The 21,348-nt window shown below is 48.0% G+C and overlaps 4 protein-coding genes across 4 annotated transcripts; 3 read left to right on the top strand and 1 right to left on the bottom strand.

Moving 5' to 3' along the window:
- Positions 1–1,581: 1,581 nt before the first annotated feature.
- On the bottom strand, positions 1,582–2,591 carry B0J16DRAFT_314776 (RTA1 like protein-domain-containing protein; the record flags this gene model as incomplete). Its single annotated transcript, XM_046125210.1, has 3 exons — positions 1,582–2,078; positions 2,126–2,374; positions 2,423–2,591. 3 exons carry the CDS (start codon positions 2,589–2,591, stop codon positions 1,582–1,584), a joined length of 915 nt encoding a protein of 304 aa, XP_045990104.1.
- A 5,442-nt stretch (positions 2,592–8,033) lies between these two features.
- B0J16DRAFT_330423 (uncharacterized protein) lies at positions 8,034–10,085 on the top strand. The gene is made up of 3 exons (XM_046126463.1): positions 8,034–8,136; positions 8,187–8,830; positions 8,878–10,085. Exons 2-3 carry the CDS (start codon positions 8,469–8,471, stop codon positions 9,839–9,841), a joined length of 1,326 nt encoding a protein of 441 aa, XP_045990103.1. The 5' UTR covers positions 8,034–8,136; positions 8,187–8,468; the 3' UTR covers positions 9,842–10,085.
- A 3,189-nt stretch (positions 10,086–13,274) lies between these two features.
- On the top strand, positions 13,275–15,040 carry B0J16DRAFT_360300 (uncharacterized protein). Its single transcript, XM_046129692.1, has 5 exons — positions 13,275–13,585; positions 13,653–13,883; positions 13,965–14,038; positions 14,096–14,265; positions 14,330–15,040. The coding sequence occupies exons 1-5, from the start codon at positions 13,345–13,347 to the stop codon at positions 14,829–14,831; spliced, it is 1,218 nt and encodes a 405-aa protein (XP_045990102.1). The 5' UTR covers positions 13,275–13,344; the 3' UTR covers positions 14,832–15,040.
- A 2,155-nt stretch (positions 15,041–17,195) lies between these two features.
- On the top strand, positions 17,196–21,226 carry B0J16DRAFT_409967 (uncharacterized protein; the record flags this gene model as incomplete). Its single annotated transcript, XM_046133116.1, has 8 exons — positions 17,196–17,231; positions 17,526–17,616; positions 17,670–19,129; positions 19,302–19,829; positions 19,882–19,972; positions 20,027–20,343; positions 20,466–20,703; positions 20,755–21,226. 8 exons carry the CDS (start codon positions 17,196–17,198, stop codon positions 20,943–20,945), a joined length of 2,952 nt encoding a protein of 983 aa, XP_045990101.1. The 3' UTR covers positions 20,946–21,226.
- Positions 21,227–21,348: the final 122 nt, after the last annotated feature.

Genomic DNA, 21,348 nt, shown 5'->3' with positions numbered 1-21,348 from the left:
TTACCGCTTCAAAGCAGGTGAGAATTGAACTCAAAAAGAGGGGAAGGCTGATGGATATTTCTATTGTAATCTGGCCATGGCTTGTGTTCTCAACATTTTTAGAGAGGTAGATTTCTATTGTAAAAGCGAATGCAACAACGTCGAGTGGGGATTGATTTCTTGGTGGCGCTCACCAGCTAAGCCTCTGAAGTGCTAGTTACTGTAGCCTCCCATCCATCCAATGTTCTGGAGGATCGTTCATTTCACAAAAAGCTACCTTACACTGTGCCACGTCGACCCGGCATCCGCTTTGACCATTCTAATCCCTCAGCTCTCACAGTGCAACTCAATGCCAGGAGGACATTTCCGTCCGGGTTCCAGGCTTTACAACCAACAGCGCAACAGTACAGTACAGCACAGCCAAACTCGCTTCCACTCTACTAGCCAATGCTGGCATACCGAGGTCGAGCTGAGTGACAGACATACAGTAGGTGAAGCCTAACAGACATCGTCTTCATCGACGATCGAGTACATGTTTCTGCACCATAAATTCACGCAAATCGCAAGTCTTTGTAGGTACGTCGGTCCGACACACGTTATGGCCGTCTATTCGGCATGCTCCGAGTCTCTGAAGATCTTCCATTCCAGAAAACCATTGAGTTCCGTGATCTCAATTGTTTTGCTTCATAATCTTCAGATCATGCCATGGAGGATCCAATGTTTGTTCTGTTTGCCTTCCATTCGCTCCGTTCCGTTACGGTCTCTTCGGGTTTCTCAGATGGACGCGGACTGCCTGTTGCAGCCCAACTCAGCCTCACTATCATCCGCCTTGTATCACAATATCATCAATGACCTCAACCATCAATCTTGTCTTGTCTCGTCCTGAAGCATCGTCGCCAATTGTCACTGTTTCGGGCATAAGAGCCGTTGTTTTCCATTCCCGTCTTAGTCCCAGCTACCCGCGATTGCTACCGAAAAAAGACAATCCCCGAACCAACTTTTTGCTGTATGTGCCCTGTCCAATTCCGCATCGTCGGAATTTCATTTCAATGTCTCAGTTTCCACTTGTTCATGTCCCCTGCGTCTCGCTCTCTCCATGTCTCATCCATGATCCATCAAATCAACTACCGCCCCGCTTCACCTTGACCTTGACCTTGACGAGAATCAAGACTGTTTACCATCTCCACAATTTAACTTCCAAGGACCTGAAAGACAGCCCGAGCAGAGCCACTTTGAGCCTCATGTAACGGTAACCAGATTGAGGTTTGTCTCGTATGAGCCTTGCAGATTTAACCCTTCGATATAGATTCGACCTCGCTATTGTTGAATGTTATTCCACTTATGGGAACGGATAGTAACAATCCAAGCCGGGTCCTCCCGTCCATCGTATCCTCAAGCCTTGCAACTCAAGACAACTCCATAAGGAACGTAACATATCACGATTTGCTCGATGCTCACGATGCGACAAATGAGAATTCTATTGTAATCGATACTGTGCATAGTGTATACCGCTTCTTACATCTTAATCAACCATCGTATCAGTCCCGCCCAACCTCAAACATATTCCCCCTTCCCCATCATATCAGCCTCCTCTATTTGTCCTCAATTATTGTACTTTGGACGAACAGGCGACAGCGAGTATCGTCGCTGGTCCCTCCCATGGGGTTGACTCTCCAGCGCATACCCATCCTGACTCACGATCCGCTTCCTGTCCAACGCACCATTGATCACGCGACTAGGATGGAACCAGTTGAGCGAGACGACCACTAGGCTCATGAGAAGAGCATCGAAAACGTAGATCCAGAATTCTTGAGACTGGAGCGCGCTGTCTTTGCCCATGATGTACTCGGCAACACGGAAGACAGATCGAACGAGGATGGACAGACTGGCTGCGTAAAGGACCAAGAGGAGCTTCTTCCAAGGTGTTGCAATCTCGAGCGATTTCTGCGTAGGGATGCGGTTGATGCGGAGGTGAAAGATGAGGGTCACGATCATAAAAAACCCGAAGAAGATGATCTGAATGCCTAGGCCACCGACGATGATGTTTTCGCCTCGCTTAACGGCGTCTCGATCCTTTGCTGTCGCCAACATGCCACCACCTATCGGAGTCAGTAACGCAATAGAGTATACGGCGAATTAAACATACCAGCACTTTGAGCGAGAAAAGACAAGACATCGCCAGTCACAAAGACCTTAGTCAACCATCTTGGGCCAATGATGGAGAGATTGTCTGCGTCCAAAAGCTTAATGAGTCGACCAAGGACCATGTAGATTGACGCAGCAAGCAGCGCTGGCCCAAGAAGAAGCAGAATAGATTGGATGATGTAAGGGTTTTTGCTGAAGTCGGGTGCTTCGTTCGCTGAGAGGGCGCGACCGACGTAGCCAACGCATTCGACTGTAGTAGTCAGTAAGTACTTCACACCAAGTGTTTTGTGGGACTTACAAAGACATCCGATTAAGAATGGAATAAAGTACCATGTTCGAGCGCGCACAAGTTGATATGTGTGCAATAATGAAGAGACGCCAAATACCACAATGAAAATTACAGCTGCCACCATACTAGGGTTGTAGTTGTAAAATACATAAGCCTGTGGTGCATCTGAGCCCGCCATGGTGAATTGTTGTTCGGTATTATTGAGGCTGTTGATCTTGGTGGTGGGGGTCGATCTTGGTGTTTTAGAGTCGCTGCAAAATAGAGATGAAAAGAATCGCTGAATTGAATGCAGATATCTACAGTTTTCGTGCCAAGTATCTAGACTATATACTCATCATTGCTCGTAAATTCTTTCCCATCCCTCTACAAATGTCTCTAAAAATTGCATCTTCTATACGCGGACAGAGCTATACGTGAATAATCTAGATCTCAGTAGCGCGGATCGCAAATTTGTGGGGCTTCATATACGCGGATAGGCAGATCATTGACCAAAACCGCTAGAAACAACTGATGCGCGAAAGAGCTCAGCCCTATTGCATACGCAAGATTAACGCGGACGATGAACAGGTAGAGAGTCAATCTAGAGTTAGATGTATAGCATCGTCGTTTTATCGTCCCGAGAGTCGTCAGGTAGGTGGCTGTGTGATACAGCAACAGTTCGGCCCTTTGACAGTTAGTCGTCCACGATGAATAGCATCTTGACAGAAAGTCATCATGAAGCGTTAGAATAACGGGGACTGTTGAATGGATTCAATGTCGGTTGTCCACTGCTTATTGCAAACCTTCAAGCATTGTATTGCCCGCCCATGTTCAACCCACTCCTGGGCTAGACTAACTTACAGTTCCAAATGCCAATACTTTTACATCAAGAGTTCCTATAAGTAGACAGTCTTCAGGCTAAGGGACAAAAGGATCAGACACTCGATGGCAGCTTGGACCGGCATTTGGGCTACGTTATCTTGGCACCCTAAGCCTTGAGGGAGAATTGCTTTGCTACCCAGTAAACTGTGTCAGAATGCCAATATCCGGATTTACGGATAGATGTCGAAGAGATCCAGGCATGGTTAACTGATCCACACAATAAACGTCCTAGTACGTGTCCACCTTAAAGGCATATCTCTCAGGAATACTGCCTCGGCCTGTGTTAAATGCCCCTGATAACTCGTCGCTCCTAGCACTACACTTACGTCGCCAGTGAAACACCATCATGAATACCTAGGAAAACTTGAGCGACCAATGATCTTTCCAGGGCACATCTACAGATCTAATAAGGAAGCTGTAGAGCCTGTAGTGCAGCTGTCATCTCGCTTGAAACAAGACTATCCGTGCGTCCGCGCGCGGTTGTGTCACGTATCAATCTTCTTTCCGGGGTAACCAGGCTACGCGTTGCTGTACATGGGACACTTTGCTGTAAGCCTTCAGGGTCTCAAGGATATCGTTCAACGTGAATTACTCCCAGAGGAAGTTGCCGTTTCCTTCCCGCAGAAAAAAGAAATGGTTCGATCATTAACGCCTGCCATTTTTTATGTAGAGGCGTCCAATCTGAAAGGTTGATGGTGTAAATAGACTCTATCACGACAGCGTGGCTACGCAGTGTTCGCTTAAAGAGTTTGAGTATGTTTAACCGACCCTTTGGTGGCACGTCGTTCCTGCAATCACAGATTAAAGTCAATGGCTGAAGGCTCACCGTAGTAGCTAGCATCAGATCACCCAAGCTTTTGTGCATTGTAATATGTTGCAAGGGGTAACTTTGGGCGGCATTGTCCAACTCAGGTGGCAAAGGAACATGTGTTGTAGAAGATTGAACGCATTCAGCAATTGCGTTCACTTCCCCTCGTCAAGGATCTCAGAAGCCAAGGTTGCTTGAAGATTGAGTTTGTTATTCCCAGGTATGTTCCCGTCTCGTCTCTTGACGATGCGACGACACGGTTGCAAATACCGAAAGATGCCGATGGTGTCCGGACGGTGTGATACTCCCTACAGCCCGGTGCAATGCTCCGGGGAACTTCAATCACAGTGTGAGATATAAACCAATTAGGGGTCATGTTCAAAAGTCTTGCATGCACTGTATACTTTGTCATGTTCGTGGCCTCATCGTGCAGTAGCTGCCGGGCAGGCCGTGGCTAGCGCTTTTCTCGAAGGAACTTGGAACACTCGTCGTGTGCTTTTCAGTGGGTTTCTGACACCTGCGCATGAATCGTGCTGCGTACCTGCTGTAGATCAGGGCCCCAGCTTTTTATCCTGTTGAAGATAATTATCTCAGGTTTGAATGAATTGATTGATGTAATCTTAAAAACAACGCATCTACCACACCCCAAACCCCAGGACTGAAAACCTCACTTGGCTGAACCTGGAGAAACACTGTTCAGGTCATGGGCTAAACCCCAGACTAGACCCAAAGAAGAAGCGTCTCTTGACGGTCGGTCCGAAAGGGCCCAGCTCTGTGAACTGCAAGGCTGAGAACAGGCTTGGCCTTGGGGTATCATGATTGGTTGACTCGTAGAGCGGTGACTGGTGACGCAGCAACCACTGCACAGGACAACTCAGCCATGTTTGTACGATGCTGATGCCTCAGAAACTGCGAGGTGAGATCAGATCATACTGAGAGCCACAGTTACCTACTACGGTACAGTGAACTCTGAGGGCAGCAACAAGTCGTCATGTGTCAATGTTCCATAGAATGCAACGTCGCATACACGCAACACGAATGTCAGATCACCTAGTCTGTCAATCACGAGCATGAATCTTAGTCAGCCCAGCCAAGCAAGCTACCCTAGACCATCTCGTGATTCCATTCTCTACACGACGTTCTATCCTGGATGAATCCTAAAATCTTGTCAGGAGTCTGATGGGATTCCTTCGGTCAGCCATGCTTTCGTATGTTCATACCGCCATATCAATCATCATCGGGTACAAAACCAAGTGTTATGATCACCATTATCGGCCAACTCTCATGTCTGTGCCCAGATACTCCAACAAAACTCCATAAATATGAAGCAAAGTCAAACCGTCGCCGCAGATCAGTGGATTCAATACTCCAAATCCGAAAGCCCGAGAGTCACTATCCTCTGGTTCTCCCTCCCCAGTCTAGACTGATCATGATATGACAATCCTATTTTTAACGCACAGGCACTACCGGACCTCGCCAAAGGGTGCAATTTTTTCTTCTTCCCCATGGATTAAAGGGGGATCCATCAGACATAAGCTATTGGGTCAAGTGGAGAGTTCTCCAGTGTAAGATCGAAAGATTGGATGTGCCAAGTGCTTCTAGAGCTGCTTCGCTTCGAGGATGTGCAGCGAAGCACTCAGGGACTGATAGCAAGCTCAACAACCTACCCTACTGTCTCTCAAAAGGTCCTTCTATTCAGAATTACCATTTTCAGACGATAAACCAAAGGTTAGCCACTTACCGATAGGTGGCCCGGAGATCGACATAAACGGCCCCACAACTGTCCGTCCAGCCCCCGGCGTTCCTGAGACCTTACTCCGTCTGTACCTTGTGGCTTGTGGCGTCGGTGATTGCCGGGAGCTGTCAAATACTGATGATGATCTCATAATTCCAGTCTATTTCGACGTCGCTGTTTGTTGGGAACTGGCAGCCTGGGATATGGCTCATGATGCTTAGAGCAGCCACTCTTTGGATGCTGGCGAACCGAGTTGATGTAGCTCCAGAGCGATGGAAGGAATCGAGAGGGGTTTCGTGCAGAAAGAGGAGAAGAACCCCCTCTCATTAGATTGATGTTCCATATCGTAGTAATATTCTTGAAGGGTTGGCCAGCCTCCTGTTAGAAGTCAAACGATAGTGGCGATATATGTAAAGCAAACTGGCCCCTCTTACCCCTCAAGCAATTGAGAATGTAGACAAATTCGGTCATTGGGCTATTGTTTAGATATGGAAGAATCCGCAGCATCTTTTGCTAATTCTAGCGGTGCGCACAAATGCCCAACCGCTCTGGGTTCTGCATTGTATAGCCACTGACCAGTTGATCTGCCACCATCCAACGAAATTAAAGAGCAAGAAAGCTTATCGTACCGGTATATGGCAACTGCTGCGTTGAACTGCACATGTGAAACTAAAAACGGGTACAAAAGTGCAAAGAAACAAGTTTCTAATTTGGGTTGTGCCTTATGTGATCCGCAAGCCATGTACTTGTCCATTAGGCACAGATTACTAGTTGCACCAAAGGATCCTCGATAGTAACTGACGAGCCGCATGTAATTTAGCAACCTTGTTGGGGTTCTTCGCCACATGTAGCCTTTTGATTTGGTACTTACGAAACATTCAACTTTAAAGGAAACGCCTGCAGTGTAGCTATACCATCATCTGTCAGGCTTAATGAACAACTTGATCGGCGAGCACCTGAACAAGTGAATAGACTTGTTGAGACCCAGAGGTAGCAATTGGCATGCAATATCAATTGCGAGGAAATGAAAGCTAGGAAAGTACCATATTACTCGTTAAGCCATGCGAGTATTTCCCATGTTGTCTCTCACAGGACAACACCTGGAATAGCAGCGTCTTGCTACTTTCACGACATTCATCATTGCGAATACGAAAGCTGTACTAGGCGCTCAACATCTTGTTCCTGAAGGAATACGGATATGACAGTCACAAATACCACCGCGATATCGTGGGATGGTTCGAGTCTCTTTATCACACAATGCACGAGTGAGTTGTCGTGAGCCCCCTGAGCCCGACGAGTGAGACATGATGGGGTAGTGGTAGCGCAAAAAACCGTGAAGACTAGCTCACAATGGATTTTGTTGTCTCTATTGCTTCTTGAGCTTCCCATATTTGTTCCAGAAAGCCTTTTGAACTCCAGTAACTAGCCTCTCTTCGTAGAATGTGGTGCTGTTAGCGACTTACTTGATGTCATATTTCCGACAACCATAGCACCAGGCTAGTAGAGCCTTGGTAATTTCCATTAATGTCTCTCAATGGTATAATATGACAGGTCAGACATGGGGTCCGGCAACTGTTTCGGACGGGAATCTCAGATCTCGGAGGTCTTCCTGACGGGTGCGAGTAACGCTCTCTGCAACATGAGTGAGGGAGGCCTAGTTAATTGTACTGAAGAGTCGATATGCTATGCCGAGAAGAAAAAGAGCGATGAGAGGAGTTGTGTGGAGCGTGAAGACTTGCGTCGCGAGGGTATCCTCGAGTTGATGTATACCTGGGCGATGCAAGCAAGGGCAGAGGGTCTGGCATTAGCGGGCCTGGACACTTTATCTGCTATACCATGAACTATGACCCCGTAGATAGGTCTAATGTGAGTAGGGGCCATCTCGCGGAATCTGTAGCTGCGCTGTCATTCGCCTATGATGCGAGGCTCATGGTTTGCTTCTAAACATCAACGTGCCCCCTCCTCTCCTACACCACTCACTCTGTGTTCCCCTTGTCAAATCTCTATTCAGAAGCTTGAATTGAACTGCACAAGACTGTTGTTCTCTCGCCCGATTCTATAGACCTGAATAGCGGTGTGTCCCAATACTAAACCTTCAGGCAACTGCAACCGACATCAACGTTGCACTCCTAAACGACCACTCTTCGCCCAAAGGAACGAAACCCGCCCAGCTACTGTGAAATCAAGCTTCAACACTGCCGTCGGTCAGCAGTTTTCTCACGTCGCAAATGCCGGATCAAACCCATTTGTTTGAACGAGTTGCACAGGCAAGTTGCACCGGATGCCGTTACCCCTATCCGTACAACCAGCAGTTCCACGGTAATTAAAGAATTCTGAAAAATGGTTGGAGCAGGTCTAACGCACTGCAGATTTGACAGAACCTGCCGTGATATGTTCCCGCGAAACGAAAAGAACAGGACAGGCAAACATGCGACATGCTCAACGTGATAAGAAACTCGAATCCTTCAGTCATCCCCGAGCCAGCGGCCGTGAGAAGAATGCTGTGTAATAAAGTTAATCTCTCTCTACTTAAGGAAGAAGCTTTGTCTTTGTTCAGGGGTTCGTTGTTTTATGTCTCTTGATACGAACTGAATAACCGAACACTGATTCACTCTTTAGCTCTACAGTAGTGGGTTTGCTTCTCCTGCAACATGGGCGTGTTCAGCCTTACCTTTGTCCTTCTGGCCTCGCTGGTCTCTACAGTCGTGGCTCAGATGCCGTTTCATCATTCCAAACAACCTGTTATCTCTGTTGATCTTCTTCCTCCGCTCCCGACCTCTGCTGTTCCTGAGCCAACGACGGTCTTGACTGTGGATTGTCTCTTTTGCTCTGCTACGGATGATGAGGAAGTGACCACTTTTACTGAGACGAGTCCCAAGCATATTACAGTCGGTGGGCATCGTTTCACGATAATTACGGACGAGTTTTCTCGGGAGTCCAGCACTACATATGGAGCGGCTTCGCAGACCATCATCTGCGCTCCGCCGTGTCAGACACTTGTGACTGTACCTTGGTAGGGTGTTCTTCTTCCTCTGTTGACCAAGTGCTAACCGTTGACAGGAGGAGTGGCGAATCCAAGGCTGCTCCGGCTACTCCATCACCGATAATGACTTCGTGCATCACGATATACAATACTCCTTCCCCCTCGGTAGAGAAATTGACCTTGTCGGAACTGTCAAGCTCTACGTCATGCACCAGTACCTCGACGCACATGTCTCCTTGGACGTGGGAGCGACCGGAAAGCCCTTCTACCGAGGTGGATTCGAGTGAACTTGGTCTTCCCCCTTGGACTTCAGCAGCGACAGAAGCAGCAACGTCAATCTTTGTATCCAAAGTTACAGATACAGTCGTGTACCCAAGCAAGACGAAGCTGAATTTCTCATGGTCTTTCATCTCTATCGAAACATCCTCTACAACAGAGACGTCGACAGAAACGATGACTGAAGTAGTCCCAGCCTCGGAGCCTTGTACAACAGACATCACGGTAACGATGACCAAGACCGTTGTTGAGACATGGCAGTCCAAGACTCCTCAGACAGTCACGCTGTCTAGTACAATATCAACAACTATCGAGACAGTCATCGTTGAGGCGTATTCTACATCGACGGGAGAGGTCGTGGTCGGAGGTACGAGGACAGAGTTGACTACGATCGAGGCAGTGAGTTCGGGCGCAGATTGCACCGAGGCAGCTGGCAAGTGCTGCGGTGGATGTTCGGCCACAGCCGAGTCTGAGTCTGCGACCGTCGAGACAATATCTTCTACGCTTGTGTCGACTCTCACAACTGTAGAAGAGTATGTGTCATCTGCTGGAGGTTCAGTGGTACCAGCCGCTTCGGTGACTGGGGAGTCAGGCAATGGGGATTCATCTCCTACCACGTCGCTGACACTCGTTGAAACAACAACTTTGTCTGGGTCGGAGACGGAGACGGATGCTGCAACATCTGTTCAGACAGCAGGAGCGGCTCATGTGACGGCGGCGATGGGAATAGGGGCTATTCTTGGTCTAATGGGATTGTTGGCTTGATCGATAGCGTGGCATCGGCTTGAGGATAAGCAAAAAGGATGCAGAAAGATTGTTAATAGGTTAAAGGATTCGGTGCGTAAAGCTGTTGATGGTTGCATAATGGGCTTGTTTTCTTGGATAAGGATCGTGTATGCGGCGTAATAGTTGGAGGTAGTCATGGAACAGCAAACACACAGCAAGTTAGGTCCACAGATTTGAACTTTCCTTCTTCTCAAATGCTACGGGAATGCTTAACCATCTATCCCACAGGCGCCGATGAGCCCGATACGAAACCGGTCAATTGCTGTCTTATATCTTGTTGGTCGAAGTTGGCCAGTCCCTGCTAGCCCTTGGTTGCATAGACCGAATCGGAACGAGAACTCGTCAAGAAGCGGAACATAGCGTCAGAATCTGGAGCGGATGATCGTGACTTGGAATAAGGCGTGGGGCATGGGCTGGTTCGGCGGTCGTTGCGGTGGATGGTATCAATGTGATGTGCTCTCTTTTACTAGAGCCAACACATCCCCCATCCAGCTCAGAGAAGCGAAGATTTCTTAATCGGGAGTCCTGATCGTGATATCGGATCATCTTTTGCTTCTCCTTGCTCTGTTCTTATTTCGTGCTTTGCTCGAGTATACCCTCCTTCTTAGTTCGAGGCCTGACTCTCCCCAATCCTGTTGGGGAACCACGTAGAGCCCGACTGAAGTATCACAGAAGTACTCCGGTCAAACTCCACGTAGACTACTGTACACCCTCAAGGTATATCCCGGTGTGAGCATCCGGGGAGCTTCCCTGATGCAAGTGTTCTCGTTCCGGGCCCCCGACTTGTTTCCCTGATCAGTCAGTACTCGAGTTGAATAATCCCGGCTAGTCAGAAACGTTTTGATGTCAAGGGAAATTAGAGACCCATTTCCTAGAGACTCGGAGTTTTTGCCGTAGTGGAGGAATGCGCCAAGGACGTTGGGTCTAACCGTGCTATTGAGACCGGCGCAGTTTCAAAGACACTAACTCACAGTCCGGATAGCCGAACATACTTATACTGGAGCTGTCAGTATGTTTAATACCAACCCTAAAGAGCTTGCATACCCTTTTGGCTAAGAGTAAGCTTGTAAGTTAGCTCAATCGTAATCCCTTTGAAATGCCACAGTAAACTGCGGCAGGACTCAAGGGGGACCCCAAAGACGGGTACAACTACCGCGATTCTGCATCAAAAGATCTCGGTGAGTGTTGTACAATTGGTTGGCCCAAACTTCTGGAGCGCAGCTGAAAGCGAACCCGTCGATTGTGGAGTTGATAGGTGATCTCAAATGCAGCAAAGGCGAACCGTGGCTTGGCCAAGGGCTAAGGGGGTGGCCCCGGTTGCCCTCGAGTCGTACAGACGAACTTAAGATGGACCCTTCTTTCGTCTGTGGGAAGAGAAAAGAAGGCTAAGTCTGTGTTTCCCAACGTTCAGCGTACTCCACGTTGAGTATTCCACCTTAAGCGCCTCCCCTCCATGTCAAAATTGGGCGTCGCTCTTTGACCGAGGCATCTCGCATGATGCCATCTAGAGATGTACACCAAAGCAAGGTACTTTGGGAGGGGGTATGACACATTGCAGTCACCCAATCTTTATCATCCCGAGGTTGCAACAATGCGACTCCGTGACATCTCTTGCAAGCCAGCTCTGATCGTGCATGTAGAGCCGAGTTGAGTCTGAGAGCACTCATTAGTCAACCCATTTCTCAACAAAAGTGGAAATGGGGAGTCCCAGTACGACGATCATGCACGCCATAGTTACTACAGACGAAGCGAGCAAGCCACTCTCCCCCATCACACACTGACCATCTGATAGCCACCCCTGAACACAGGAGAGGGTACCGGGATCTGACTGACACTCGCCGTCATGTCCAGCGGCACAGCCCCGGAACCTACCTAAATAGTCAGTGAACAATGAGTTGTTCGCAGAGGTGATTGATGTACGTCGAGATCAGGCCTCAAGACATGGACATCGGAGTTCGTCCAGGGTGGTTGAAGCAATGTCTATTGGTCCGGATGTGCAGACCGGGTTCTTACGAGGCTATATGCTGGTTTAAGTAGCAGTGACGTGTAAATGGTATGCTGCAAAACGGCGGCAGTGAGTACAAGATAAGGTCTTCATAGAGGGAAGGAGAGCTACTTGTACCTACCAAGAAAGGAACGAACATACTACTTCCGGCTTACCTAGATCGGCTTACTACATATATAAACTTACTTGACTTCTATTCTAAGTAAATAAATTACTTAAATATAGCTTAAGTATAATAGGATACATATATAAGGAGCTTTAAAGCTTATAAATAACTTAAAGCTACTAATACAATAGGAGTATTTACGCTAGTAAGTAGTAACTAAAAAGTACTAGTTATAACTACTACAAGAATAAGGATAAGATAGTTCTCTTAAGTTAAATAAGTAGCTATTGTTAAGTTGTATAATATTAAAGCTTGAGTTTATTTTATAATTATAGCTTAAATAGTAAAAGAATTAATATAAAAGTATATTATATGTATCTTACTAGACAGATACATTTTATTCCCCTTTTTCTGGAAACACTTGTATAGGGGTTATCCTATATAGGTAACTTTCTAGGCTGTCCTACGAAAGAGTGACAGCATGCAACCAGAGACAGTGGATCAGAATTTCGGCACCCATTATGGTTGTTATAGCCAAACCAGGTACCCGCATCAGGTCTTGTTCTAACGCTAGGGCCGGACAGCAATGTCGTGCAGCCGGAAACGGGACTAAGATCCTTAGTTTGATACCGATCAGCCTTGTGTCTGTCAGTTTCTTATTGCTCAAACCGAAGGCTGTTCCCGAGAGAACTAACCTAGTCCAATATCCTGAGGAATGACGGGTTCATGACGAGTATGCTCATGACTCGGTTCAATCTGAAGGCGCTCGTAAGCTAATATGAAGAGCAATCATCCTCTTTGTCGTAGGATCTTCTTCCATTCTTCTCGAGCAGGAACTCGAGGCTCGGCTTCGAAGAGGTGACATCCGAGCCCAGTCCAACGCATCAATACCCCCTTTCGACACCTGCGCACCATGTCCATGCCAACTCTGGAAAATGAGGCCTGCTGCTTTTCGCAACAGCCCCACGATTTCTGCGGGCAAACTTGAACGACATGTTCGATAACAAGGCCGGTCATCTGGCTTCCGGTCGAGCATGTCAATGTCGAGACGGGCACATCGAGATGCATTGCAGTGACAACTGGTCCATTGCGCATCGGGGAGGCATCCGGAAGGCGACCAAAATCTGTGGAGATCTTCACTTTGCATTTCTTTAGTCTGCAGGAAAAGAAGTGGTCGTAGGATGTCTCAAGATGTTCGATTTCTGAAGTTGCGCAACGGGTCGAGAAGAGGGGAGCTATCAGCATAAATAGCCTGGCATGTTTTCTCGAAAAACCTATTGTGTATGCAATTCATCTATTTAAACTATAAGAACCAATTCACTGCTGCCTTCCCATTATCTCTCCATTTTGGGATTTTGTACAGTTTTCGCAATGGCATCTCTCAGGGGTTATACTCAAGACTATGCATCCACCATGCAACGCTCTGACGATGGCGTCGTTGGTGTAAACTCTGATTCTTTCGGAGCTTCGCCTATAAAGGACGTCTCCAGTGCCGCCCTGACGGGTCCCCTTGTCTGGTCCGCTCAAGACTTCCAAGGTGACCAAGCCTTTACTCTTCGTCTGAGCCATGAGGAAGCTAGTGAGGTCGACAGCGCCCTTGCTAGTTTCAAAGGTCAGTTTCAGTGGACTCCAAACCATGACACGAATCAAGTGGAGTTAGCTAATGGGGACTGATGTAGCTCTTGGTCTCGATGGCAACGAAGTCTCAGCAGACAACTTCCCTCTCGCCAACCTGTCTCGGCGTCTGCGTGCCAGCGCTGAGACTATCCATCTTGGCAGGGGCTTCGTTGTTATCCGTGGTATCGACGGATCGAAGTATACTGTTGAGGATAGCGTTATTATCTTCTTGGGTGTGGCTAGCTACATTGCCGACAAGCGTGGTCTTCAGGACCGAAAGGGGAACATGCTCTGTACGTTTCCAGACTTCTGACTTGTTTTTGTCATTGGGTATCCCAAACACAAAATACTGGACCCCTATCTAACGCTTTCAGCTCACGTAACCGACTCGAAGAAGTGGACTGCTCCCACTAATGCACGTCATGGTATTCATACTAATGGATCTCTGGTAGGTCTTAGCACCCCAGCGAAACAGACCCCCCACCTAATCCTTCACTCTTTATAGCCTTTCCACACTGACATGGGATGTGACGTTCTATCCCTTCAAGTTCGAGACAGCGCCAATAAGGGAGGATACACCTATCTTAGCTCCGCTTGGACTGTTTTCAACAACTTGCTCAACAGAGAGCCGGAAGTGATCAAGACTCTTTTGACTCCCAACTGGCCAGTTCAACTGTACAATAAGCCCTCTCATTCTTCATATCCGAGTGAAACATTGCTAACAAGATGTCTCGGGCAGCTCCGGCCGCAAAGCCTCGTTCTATCTTGCGCCTGTCTTGTCCTCCCATGATGGCAAGCTCCTCGTCAGCCTCGACCCGCACCGTCTCGGCCCGCACCCGACAATGACGAATAAGAACATTCCCGCTCTCTCAGAAACCCAAATCCATGCTCTTCAGGCTGTGTCAGATGCTGCTTCTGGAGTTGAGTTGCAGCTGAAGCTTGAGACAGGCGATCTCCTGTTCTTCAACAACCTCGCACTCGTCCATCGTCGAGACGCCTATACGGACGATGATAACTCGTCGCGACACATGGTCAGGCTTTGGCTTCGTAGCCAGAAATATGGCTGGGCTATCCCCAACGGTATGCTTCCTCCTTGGGAGGCTGCCTATGGCGAGAACCGCAAGATCAAGACTCGACACTACCCCATCGTTCCTATGCCGGAGTACCCTGTGCAAAGGTACACCACGAGCTCTGCTTGCTTTGTAATGGAGGACTCTGAGACGTCTGATGAGGAAGAGTAAACAATGTTACGAATATGCACGACGTTTGATTCTATCGCCCCTGTGAGGTTTACGGTCATTTCCGAGTCACGACGTGGGTTGGGTTGGTTTTGTTGGACTGTCGAGCCTTTTATGTTGTATGACTTCCTCACATTCAGCCTCTCATAGGTCACTATGTCAAACTCGAACTATAATAGCTAGAAATCATCCGCCAAACAATACAACCCATGATCGTGCCCGCTATCTCCGTGACGTCGGAAAATCCTTATTACGTGCCGCATTCTCTGAATTTCGTCATGCTAGCAAAGTGGGGGCATTTCATTGGTCATGATTGAATCTACCCCAAGGTAAACCAATTAGCTTCTAGGCTGACTAAAGGGTGACAGAATAAAGAAGGACCAGAAATGCATCTAGCATCCATGTCATTCACTGTGAAGGAAGACCGGAAATAAGATATCATCTCGTTACATCCTATTCTCTCGCGATCTTTCCTTTTTACATTCCTAGACTCTAATCTCATTTCTTTATCGACTCATTCTTAGCAAATCGTAAGATGCTATCTATTTCTAAGACATTTTTCAACTGAAAGCTCGTATTCTTATGCCGGAATATGTTGATCCACTGCTCAGCACCCGGGAATGATGATCCATCATGATGCCTCGGCAGGAGCTTTTGATGGCTCAACTCAATCATTAGTCTTTTGAACAAGCGACGCAGGCAGTATTTCCTCTTTCCATTACGTACAGATCCATCGAATTTCATCAGTTGATCTCGGCTGTCGTGATGTTGATGTAATATCCGTGAAGATCATTTCCAGAGGACAAGGGTTAAGAAGATTTTGGAATCTCAATCACGCCTATTCACGAGGACTGTACTGTACAGCACAAGCATTTGGGCAGTCACCCTTGTCGAATGTTAGTTACCCTTGCGATGATCAATATCTTGATAATCTGGACTAGAGCGACTGGTTTGACGGGAGATCATGCTTTCCCTTGATGGCTGGCTTATCCTTTCTGGGAGGACAGTCGACGAAAGTACTACGTAGCCTTCGAGAACCGCCCCCTGCACGAACGCAACTGCCGAGATGCACCCCAGTGTCTATCACATCAAAGACGCTATTAACTTGCATCTCCAAAGATTGGTATGTCTGGAATTCCCGAATCCTGCCGCTGTATCTGTCTCTCGTATAATGACCCCGAGACATATACATAGCTGCCACTGGGTTCTAGTTCGGTTCTTTCGGCACGATACCGCGAGACAATTATTTCTGACTTTATCCGTCGCTGGCAATCGTGTCTCAATCCTTAAGCCGCTATCAGTTCTGGTGGGATATTCAAAAACTCCCTTAAATTACCCGCCCACTCTCATTTGAATTTCTCCGCCTGTCAGCAGTCTGTTCATGTATCGTCCCGACCCGGGCCGTCAAGGCAACTAAGCCGTTTCTGTCTCAGATGTCCCTGAAGCGAAGATCCGAAATTTGTTCTCCGTGGCATCCCTACAATGGAAACCCTGCTGTTCGTGGCTGGCTCGAATGCGAAATACAGGGAACAATCTCAAAGATATTGTAGCATTGAAGAACAATTGATGCCAGAAATGTAGAGTGTATATTATCTATTTGAATTTTCGGTAATTATAAGCATCCTCCGAGGTATCTTTGGTCGTCCAGTTATCACCATGGACCAAATGTTGATTGATTGCTGACACTGGAAAGGTGAGATAGCCTATCTGCTACCCGGACTATCCCCGTCCGTGAGGGAGTGCCAGAGAAACTTAAAACATGTACGGATACCGTTGACCACTCAGATCAACCGGTGAGTCCAGAACGAAGCCTCTGTGGAGCCAGCTAATTCACTCTGGCTCGTAGTTAATTGGTCAAACCTCTCAAGAGAGCACGAGCCTTGAAGTACCGACAACCCGTTAAAAGTTAATTGTTGAACCAACGTTTAAGGCTGTAACATCATCAACTTGGTGCTGTATAACCTCAGATTGTCGAGAACAACCAAGAGATCTTTTATGAATCAATTTTAATAAGGAATCTATCAATCAAGATGCTCAACTGCACCTCAGAGCAAGGATGCTCATGTAGAGGGCACAAGGATATGAATGTCTCACAGAACGGCTTGCGAGTGGTAGAATCAACGCCCCTGCATCCCCCCAGACAAGGTCTCAAGGGAGACGAGTGGGTGATGACAGGGCATATCACCTGAGGGATGCTGCCAATATTGATCCTGCGTTGCCAATCTCACCGGTCACGTATTTTCTCCTGTCGTGAGAGCCACCGATACCTTGCTGCAGCATTGCGACACCCGTTCGAGGTATGGACAGGACATATACGCCTTGAAAGCTGCCAAGCTAACCATACGGAGTATTATCTTCGTTGCCGGCATGGGGATTGAGGCCAATAGTTCGGCTAACAAGCTCGTAAGTGAACGAACGACCAGACTCCATCACATGCCAGCCCGGCCTGCAATGTATGTAATTCTCGCGTCAGAGCAGACACCACCTGCTGCACTGAACACAAGTAAAGTGAACTGTTCGTCAAGCTCAGGTTTGATTACACCCCTGTGGCCACCTGTAAAGCCCTGTTGCTTTAGGGAGTGTCTGCTGGCGCGGGGCTGCTAAGCTGTGTAACTGGAGGAACCGGATTGCTGGGAACGATTCCAATATGTCAAGTCATTCCGTCCTGCGTTCTAACAGGGTCTCTTGGTGACACAGAACCGACGGAAACGTGCGGATGCGGATACCGATCATGCAGCCAGCTCTTGTCGGCTGAAACGTCATTGCTCCAACCAACTTCATGATAGCGGTGAGCTCCAAGAAAAGAACAAGAGTGCTTGCACAGATCTAACAATTATGCAGAAGCCGTGCCACCGGGTCATTGGAATGGGCGTGTTTACCAGCAAGATGTAAGCCCATCCGAGTCAAGTTCGTCGGCAGAGAATAGTCAGCGGTTATCCGTCCACCCTGGCCCAGGCAATGTCGCTTCTACTATTACGCGAGTGCATACCGAAGATGGGAGTGTTGAAGCTGCGGGCGTTCAGGGTTCAGGGAGTATAGCTCAAAAGTCGCCAGCGCACCACGATCGTCCGCCAATATCAACATTTCAACAATGCCCTCCCTGCGAACAGCCATCGGGCTTTGGGTATGCAAAACAAACCAAGAGACAACAGGACCAGGAAAAACTGCTTTCCCCACCAGAAGAAGATGAGGATCCATCTACCGAAGAGCCAAAAGCCTTTAAATCAAGGGAATTGGGGTCAAAGGTGGGTTTAGTGGTTGGTCCTCAAAGGAGGGCCGTTAGGAAACCACCTGCGTCGCTCCTGCCCCCGGGGCAGGAGAAATGGTCCCCGAGTCATGGGGAAGTCGCAGCTCAAGCACAGCCAGAAGACCAAGTTCAGGAAGGACCAAGCCTAAACCTTGATACCCCAATCGCGCCTAACCCAGACTTCCCAGAGACATCCAACTTCTCTTCTGCCTTGAACCATAGGCTTCTTACTATCGGCCCATGTTGCAGTATTGCTCAAGATTCTCGAGATGAGGATTCTGATGATCATGTCACAGATGCCAACGAGTATAATGTTGATGCCGAGGTCGACAACGACTTTGAACGTTGCCATGGCTCCTGCAGCGACAGAGTTGTCAATCACCTTGCGCAACATTACCCGGTAACGGGTATTCGATTTCATTCTAATGGCGAGGAATACCCCCATACTGATAGTGGCGATGAAGTTTCCGACAAAGAGTTTAGGGAAAACAACCAGGTAGGCGGTGATGAGTCTACTACTGAAGTAGTCGATGGACAAGATGAGGCAGAGGTAGAAGGCGTGGAGGATTCCACAGGGGAACACACTAATTTGCATATCCTTTCTCAACTACTAGGCGCAGCAAGTCTTGTAGACCCGACCTCAGAAGGACATGCAAGCGATAATAACCACATAGCCAACGTACGACCTCCCTCCACTTCTCCGCCCGAGCGAACCATCTCTCCCCCAGGAACTTCTTCATACTCGGACGCCGAAGCCTCTGATCAAGACCCTTCGTCTTCAGAAACAGACAAGTCCCACGAAGACCCTGATTCCGATGTTTATGGTCATGGCGATTCCGACGACGAGATGGATGAAGAAGAAGCTGAGTACCTGTCGGATTTGTTGGACCTTTACGAATCTGGCAGTGGTGCCTCCAACCCAACCAACAGCAAGATCCCTACGCAGCCAGCGACCTCGTCCGGAAGACGTCGGCTAACAACCGAGGAGCGCGAGCTTGTTCGGCAAACGAGGGAAATCGGTGCTTGTGTTCGTTGCCGATTTCAGAAAATCAAAGTATGATGCTACCCTTGAACAACAGAATAGACACGACAGCAGCGGATCTATTCAGGTTACGCAGTTGGACTGCGTATCTACTTATCGACCGTCTCTTGACGGCCATGTTCCAAGTTCTGCTGTTCGCTGTGTTCTCAGTCTCAATCCCCCATGGCAATACTAACAAAAACAGTGCATACCCAACCTTAGGAACCCCGAAGGCAAATGCAAGACGTGCCAAAGATTTTCCAAAACCTCGCCGAAAACGATCCATCGAGTTCCCTGTTTACGACTTCGAATCATCGAGATTGTGCTTTATCGAAGCGGTGGTCTTAATCTCACACAACGCTGGAAGGGCATTGAGATGCGAGACATTCCAGAACGCGTCGCAATGCCCTCGATTACCATTGAAGTTTCTCAGGATCTTTGCAAAAAGCCCATACGCTTAAAGGTAGTTCAGTTTATACCTCAAGACGGCGACGTTACAGCTAGGTACTGGACGGAATGTCTCATGGGGCAAGCGACATTGAAGAAAAAGGAATTGGCAACATATTGTCTCGAGAGTATTTTCTCTGCAGCCGGATCTGTCAGAAAATACACTGTGGAAAATGCGATTCCCGCGTTTGTTCACATGATCCAAAAGGAAACGAAATCGGGGTGTGAAAGCGACCCAATCCGCAGAACCTACTATACGGCAGTCGGGCGCTATATGGCACTCAACGTACGAGCGACCAGACCAGAGTTGACGGGTACATGACTAACGGTAGTCTTAGAGAGAAAAGCGATCAGGCAATACGCTGTCGTCGGACGACAATCGAGAGGCGGAAATACTTGGAAACCTTTTCCTTTTGTGGTGTGCCATTCGTGAGTCTATCCATTCTTGGTCAATATCACCACTCAGGCGCTGACGGTACCCAGAACACACTGTAGGATCTCTTTACATACAAGGCGACGAAACACTAGGCATGATACCCGAAACCCAAGATAAGTCCTATCCACTCTACGGCAAGATAGCAGCTCCGCGAATGCTCGTCGCCCAATTCGATAACCTCGTATACAATGCGGTCCTCGAGACGTATAGAGAGAAACTGCTTCGGGACCTCGACTGGCTCTTCAGCCAAGACAAGCGTCGCTGGTGGTTTACAATATACGTCATCGTTTTCATTTTGTTGCGCGAAGTCAGCCGGATGACTGCAGATCGATATCGACATGCCAGAGAGAACTTTGGAACCATGGTAAGCGTTACGTGTTTAGACTCGCTTCTCAGACGCTTGTTCTTGTCGCCTCAAAGCTTCGAGAGCAGCCGTTTAGATATCCACCAGAACTGGTTTGTTATCACAAGACTGACTAATGACAGCCGCGATACTCGATTCCCACATTCGTCGAGACCCTCCATATAAGCTGCAATAGCATTCTCACACTTTGGCATTATTACAACTGCAACGAGTGGCCTAGAACGACAAGTGCAAAGAATGCAGCACATTTTGCGAGCCTTACCTCTGACAACGCAGATCTCATAAGGGAGACACGTAGAGACAAATGCGTCAAGGAGCATCTGTTTGTGTGGAAGCAATACAGGGCCAATAATGGCAAGGGTACGTAGGAACGACCCTATATACATCAAAGCCAGCTGACAACCAACACAGTAAACGAGTCTACCCTTGGAAAATACCCCGGAACTGTTCACTACACAGGCAATCAGGACAAGTTTGCATGGGACCACCCACTCTACTGGGTGGCGCAGATGTTCGAGAAGAATTGGTATCCCCATCCGACGTATCAGAGGGAAACTACACCCGAGAGTCCGTTTCATTCACCCATCAGTACGCCTGGTTAGGACCATCGAACGAATGGCGGAACGTCATTTGATGAACATCTACAACGTTTGATAGGGTTGCCTTTACGAATTATGTAATGAAGAAGATAGATCCTGATGCGCTCGGGATAATGACAGTCAAAGCTTTTCTCAACAGACCTACACATTTGAAGCATCATGGCTCAGGCCCATATTGCAATGATAGCATAGCAATTAAAATAAAAACCGCACGCTGCAAGACTTGGCTTGCCGAAACATGAGGGTTTAATAAAGAATTAAAATATAGCATCAAAGATTCTGAGAGTGACACAACGTATGGGCCAAAGGGATTTGAGGTTAGTTTTGTTAACGTCGACACAACGATTCGGGCGGAAAGCGTGCGCTTCACGTTACAATTACCCTCTATCATTCGATGTATGGTCCC

The sequence above is a fragment of the Fusarium flagelliforme genome (assembly GCF_020744385.1).
Source record: "Fusarium flagelliforme strain FIESC 12 MPI-CAGE-AA-0113 chromosome Unknown B0J16scaffold_1, whole genome shotgun sequence".
In the NCBI taxonomy this organism is placed as follows: domain Eukaryota; kingdom Fungi; phylum Ascomycota; class Sordariomycetes; order Hypocreales; family Nectriaceae; genus Fusarium; species Fusarium flagelliforme.
Note: the sequence above shows the minus strand (reverse complement) of the source record. Positions and strands in the feature narration are given on the sequence as shown.